Source organism: Hipposideros armiger, unplaced genomic scaffold (assembly GCF_001890085.2).
Source record: "Hipposideros armiger isolate ML-2016 unplaced genomic scaffold, ASM189008v1 scaffold_1205, whole genome shotgun sequence".
Classification (NCBI taxonomy): Eukaryota; Metazoa; Chordata; class Mammalia; order Chiroptera; family Hipposideridae; genus Hipposideros; species Hipposideros armiger.
In genome coordinates this window covers 89,726-95,725 of record NW_017732555.1, presented here as the reverse complement: position 1 = coordinate 95,725, position 6,000 = coordinate 89,726, and the positions used below count along the sequence as shown (strand labels likewise).

Genomic DNA, 6,000 nt, shown 5'->3' with positions numbered 1-6,000 from the left:
ACAGCCCACCATCCCATGCGAGAGTTGAACCAGCAACCTTGTTATTAAGAGCACGTGCTCAAATCAATTGAGCCACCCGGCCACCCTATAGAGTCAACTTTTGACCATTTAAGAGGAATAGAAAAGGCACAGATGATGCAAACAGCAGAAAACACACAAGATTTCATCCTCGAGTATTGTATTCTCTCCTGGCACATCCCTCCCTTCATTCTTTCTGCTGGACCAGACCTTCTGCATTCTGGCTGGGTTCAGAGGGGCACATCAATCAGAGAGGGACAAGACGTCGTCCATTGCCCCAGTTGGATAATCCGTTTCCAGGTCATTGGGAGGCTTCAGTTTGTCTCCCTCCTCACAGACCGAAGTGATGGTTTAGTAATTGCATCATCAGCCTCCAGCTCTGGGCAGAGGATGCCAAATGTTAAGTAGCAGCAGACATCTATCTCCCCTCATCTCTGAGTTAAGCCTCTTGCTTTCCCCTTCCAGTGTGAGGACAGCAAGGTGGATGCCCTGGGGGAAGCCCTGCAGACCACTGTCAGTCGTTGGAAATGTAAGTTCTCAGCGCCCCTGCCCCTGGAGCTCTATACCTCCTCCAACTTCATCGGCCTCTTCGTGAAGGAAGACAGTGCAGAGGTCCTCAAGAAGTTTGCCGCTGACTTTGCTGCGGAGGCTGCATCTAAAACCGGTGAGTCAAACAGCTGCCAGGCAGGTAGCCCTGAGTCCTCTTAATCCAAAAGTTGGGATGAAAGGGAATAGGAAATTATTGTGGAGGAGCGGGATGGAGTCAGAAGGTGGAGGGTCCTCTAGGAATGGGCAGCACATGACAAAGAACATAGCCATTTCCTGTAGCATCCCACACCTCTTTGCTCCCTTTCAAAAAATATTAAATTACTGTTCTGTTAACTTTCCTGAGAAAATGTCTAGTGCCTACTCCGTGACACCCAAGTTGAAGCTACACAAATGACTGTTCCCCATTGAACTATAAATGTACTTCTTTGTAGCACCACCATTTCCCTCTCACTTCAGAATTAAGGAATGTTCTTCCTTCCTCCCAAACTCCCTCCCAGGTAGGCGTTTATCTGGGTCTCACTGTTCACTCCATGATGACCCAGGGCTTTTCTCTGGAGGTAGCATAGCACAGAGAGGAGAGTAGAACCACTTAGTATCAAATAAAAATAAAATCCACTGAGTCAACGCCCTTCAACTTTTGAAACCCATTAGACAGGCCCCTAAACCTCAAAAGTCATCCCAAAATTTCACCCCTTCAAAGTGTCTCTTGTTCTTTTTCTGGCAGCTCTTAATTCAAGCAACTGAGATGTCCCGTCAAAGGAATAGCTTAGAGGGGTGCTCAGGATGTGTATTGATTTAAGAGGCGAGAGGCATGAGGAGAGGAAAAGAGGGAGACATCAGTAAAGCTTCTCCTGTCTCACTATAGATGCACACAAGCTCACGTAGCTCAGCGAGAGCCTTACATGCAGTGGGATGGACACACATTGGGATGAGGGGCACCCCTATTGGCTCCCTTAAGATTGAAATCACAACCAGCAAGTATTTATTGGGTACCTGCCATGAGGAATGCAACAGAGAGTAAGAAGTGGTTTCTCCTGGCCAGAGGCACAGTTGGGAAACCCAGTTCAGGCACTGTGTGCTAACAGAGCTCTGAGAAGAGATAGGCTATCATGGGATGGAGTGATTCCACCTTCACAGAAAAAAAGGAAGTTCACACTGGGACCCTGTTGATCCTTCACATGGAGGAAGGGCCCTGCAGGGGGGCAGGCTGCATGAGCACAGGTCAGATGGAGCGGACTGTGTGCAGAGGCGAGCGTGGAGGCGCCCCTTACCAGAGAGGAGGGTATGAGCTGTAAAACTCAATCCAAGTGATGAATGCAAAACTGGAGGAGACCAGAGCTTGCATACCCCGCATTGCGTGGAGGACCAGAGAGGAAGCAAAGACCTGAGTAAAGCCATGTGTTTTGCCTCTTGGCCTCTTGACCTGTATCTCACCTGCCTTTATTCCTTGCTGCTCTTTTCATCCCCAATTTGGGACCTTTTGCTGTGCATTCTTCTTTACCAGAAAAAGCTCCAAAGAAGGCTAAGAATTCTAGGAAAAGTACGGTGAGAACCCAGCCTCACTGAGCAGGGTCACAGTGAGGCCTCCACTCTCAGAGGAACTCTGGGCCCTTGAGACGTCTCCTCTACTTTGGGGGTGGGGCCTCCTTAGATATCCCCTCCCCGGACACCCCTCATTCCCTGGGGACTAGGGTCTGCCTTCTGACTTCGGTGGAGCCTGTCATTTCACAAGAGCTTAATATTTCAGAGAAATGGCATACTAGAGAGATAAATTATTTCCTGTTCCCATCCCTCTACCTCAGGGAAATGGCTCTTTTTCATTCCACAGCAGCTATTGTCAAAACCACTAAAACTCCCACAAGCACCAAAACTAATGTAGCCACAAAACCCAAACCCTTCACAAATGAGTCAAGTGGGTCTCAGCCAGGACTGCAGCTGATTCTTAAGGTGCATATTGAGTGAGAGGCAGTCAGGCCCTTGCTTGCTTTTCTCATAGGAGGGGGAGAGCCAGTTCCTGTCCAAGAATCTGCTGCCACTCTCTAAGAACCTGTCTGGCTAGTTTCTCTGCCCTTGTGAGGCCCCCTGGTGATGATTTGGAGAACTGGGTAGTCCTGCCCTGTGTAAATGGCCTGGCTCCTTGCAATCTTAACAGCAGGCTATCATGACTTGGCCCTAGAGCGTGTGCCTTGGTATTTTAGAGTTTGGGGCATACCCAGGTTCCTCCAGCGAGAAGATTTAGTGTCATCCTCCATCCTAGGTTCTTTAAGGAGATTCATTCACGTGTATTCATTCATTTTACAAATACAGAAAACCAGTCATGTGCCAGGCACTGAGGATACAGCATGAACAAGACACAAAGCTCTTGCTTCGTGGGGCTTACACCAAAGAAGTGCAATGCAGTATAACAGAAAAAGTACTCAAAACCAAAAGATCCAACTTCTACTTCTATCTCTATATGATTTAAACAAGCCCCTTAATTACTCAAATTCCCCAAATTCCCTCTAGTTGCATCTTTTTCAGCATCTACCTTATATAGTAGACGAATGGCCCCCATTTAAAGACATACAAAAGAGAAATAAAAGCCGTTCCCTTGAGAAGGTAGGTTGGTTGGTTTTGATTTGTTTTTTAGGGTATCTTAGAATAACAGTCTGTATATTTCAATTCAGTGGTTCTCAACCGGGGCCTTTTTGCCCCCCGGGGGACATTTGGCAATGTCTGGAGTCATTTTTGGTTGTCACATGTTGGGGGTGCTGCTGGCATCTAGTGGGTAAGGGGCCAGGGATGCAGCTAAAGACCCTACAATGCACAGAACAGCCCCCACAACAGAGAATTATTTGACCCGAATGCTGTTGAGAAACCCTGTTTTAAACTTTGAAAATATTTTTTCCCCTTCATTCCTCCATCAGAACTATCCAGAGGCTAAGAGCCTTGATTTCAAAACAAAGGCAATATAGTTTGGGGAGTCACACGATCACAAAATTTGCTCTTTATTTCTACATAAATTAGTTTATCCCTTTAGTCCGCAGTTTCCTCATGTAAATGGTGGGGCTGGTGATAACTGGAGTTGTGAGGAGGAGCCAGCCAAAACGATAACCTCTCAGCTAATCCATCGCTCCTGCAGATGTGTGGCTCTTGAGCTCTCGAATTGTGGGTTGATTCAGGATTTGTTACCCACCCCTCCACCTTTATTCTGCTGCTGTGAAGGAAAGAAACAGCTTTTGTCTGACCATGGGTCTCCCTCCTTTGTTATTTGGAAAGCAGAATTCTATGTTCTTCTTGAAGTCTCCACCATTGCTGTGATTACCACATTCTGATAACTGTTTCCTTCCTTTTTCCAGAAGTACATGTGGAACCTCATAAGAAGCAGCTGCATGTGACCCTGGCTTACCACTTCCAAGCCAGCCACCTGCCCACCCTAGAGAAACTAGCTCAGAATATTGATGTCAAACTGGGGTGTGACTGGGTGGCTACCATATTCTCCCGGGATATCCGATTTGCCAACCATGAGGTAATGTCTCACAATAGCTCCTGATGCTACCAGCAGTGCGAGGGTGCCATCAGAACCAAAAACACTTGCTGATCACTGCTGCAGGGAGATGGGAACCAAAGGAAGGCAATGAAGCAAGCACCAGACCAGGAGGCAGTTGGCCCAGAATTTTGTCCAGGTGCTGCCCGACTCACTAGGAAGTTTTGAGCTTGCATCTCTCTTCAGTGGGTTCCAAGTAGTTCATCTGTGTAATATCCCCATTGTTCTGTCTGCCCTGCCAAACTTTACTGGAATGATATAGAAATGAAATGGGAGAATAGATAGAAAAGTATGTTGGAAAATTTTTAAATATTATATCAGTTTAAATATTATATGGTGTTAATATATAAAACACACCATCCTGATCTTAGGTTAAGAGAAGAACACATAAATACAAAAAAAAAGCTGTGAACACACACATCCACAGATATTTGCTGACTATCTGTGACATGAAAGGTACCATGGAACGTACTCAATTTTAAAATGTGGCTGTATCTTCAAAGAGCTTTGAGTCCAGCAGGGGAGAGAGAATAGACACACATGAAATGAAAGCACTGACCGAACATTGTGAGAATTTGTGTGCATCACATGGGAGGCGTGAGTGGGAAATCTGAATCTCAAAGCAGTTGGAAAGATTGGTGTGATCCTAGCATCCTTGTTTTGAGAGAAGCCATCCTACACTCCATGAGAAGCACGTGCCGTCTCTGAAGAATAACCTTGTCCTGTTTTCCTGAAGGAGAGGCTGAGACACAAAGATTAAGTGGCTGGTCTAAAGCTAAATAGCAATTTAGGACCAGAGCTGAAGCCAGAAGCCAGGGGTTCTGACCAAGAAAAATGAGAAGAAATCCATCCAAAGAAAAAGATCACATAGTTTGATGAAAAATTTGAAATCCAATTTAACTATGTTTATTAAACAATACTTATATTTGTTTCCCAGTTTTTCAACAGCAAAAAACCTGACATTTTTTAGTTTACATAGCCTTTTAACATCTCTTTTAGATATATTTTTAAATATGAAAAACAGTTAGAACCTCAGGGTCTAGACCAGGCAATCTCATTGATTTGGAAGTGTGGGGAGGAACCAACCCATGAACCCAAGGTCCAGGCCTGGGCGTGGGGCCTGTGAGTGTCAGGGACATGCAGCTTTGTCTGACTCTGCTGATGGGAATGTCATGTCCTCTTTCTGAGTCATTTGATGCAAATTTTCTGTGAAGACACAACAAGGAGACTGGGCTTGATCTTACCTAAGAATTCTGACATCTAGAATTGCTTAGGGTGAGCCCTGAATATAACGAGAGAGGTGTGGTTGGTTGGACTCCTTCCGAGCGCAAAGGAAAAAGTCAAAAAGAGTTACGAGCAGACGGACTCCGAGAAGTCACCTTTCTAAGAGAAGGCAGATAGCAATGGAATTTTACAAGGAATATCTTCTAATCAACATTGCCCTCCAGTTAACTCACAGGGTAATTGCTTTCCTGCCTGACCCACATTGTGCTCGATTGGCACTGAGGGAAAGAGCGGCAAGCGCCCACATGAAATATTTTCTAAAAATAATTTGGCCTCTTCTATCTCTTATTTGTAAAAGCTCGTTTATTACTATTCCTTCTGCTGAAGCACTCCCTCTGAGGTCATTTGGCTTTACCTGAGCCCCCCTGCCTATGTAAACCTCTTTTGGCCTTCCTTCTTCTGTCTCCAGGAGGCCAATTTGATTGATTGTTCCAGTGAGGTAACAGATGTCCAGAGAAGGAAAACGGTTTAGGCAAGGACACTCAGCAAGTGATGCATAGGAAAACTCCTAGGTCCTTATCCCTCTGCTGTTTAGATTCTCACTTGATTGGGACTTGGAAATGCCAGTTTGTACTTCATGTGGTCTCTTGCATGTTAGTAATTACGTTGGGCCAAGCCAGTTT

General features: G+C 45.6%; 1 protein-coding gene across 1 annotated transcript in view; it reads left to right on the top strand.

Moving 5' to 3' along the window:
- Positions 1 to 6,000, top strand: part of UBASH3B (ubiquitin associated and SH3 domain containing B) — a 148,884-nt gene that overhangs the window by 115,119 nt on the left and 27,765 nt on the right. The window contains exons 4-5 of the mRNA XM_019632960.1: positions 484 to 682; positions 3,906 to 4,075. Of these exons, the coding sequence (XP_019488505.1) occupies positions 484 to 682; positions 3,906 to 4,075 (369 nt within the window). The remainder of the gene's footprint in view (positions 1 to 483; positions 683 to 3,905; positions 4,076 to 6,000) is intronic.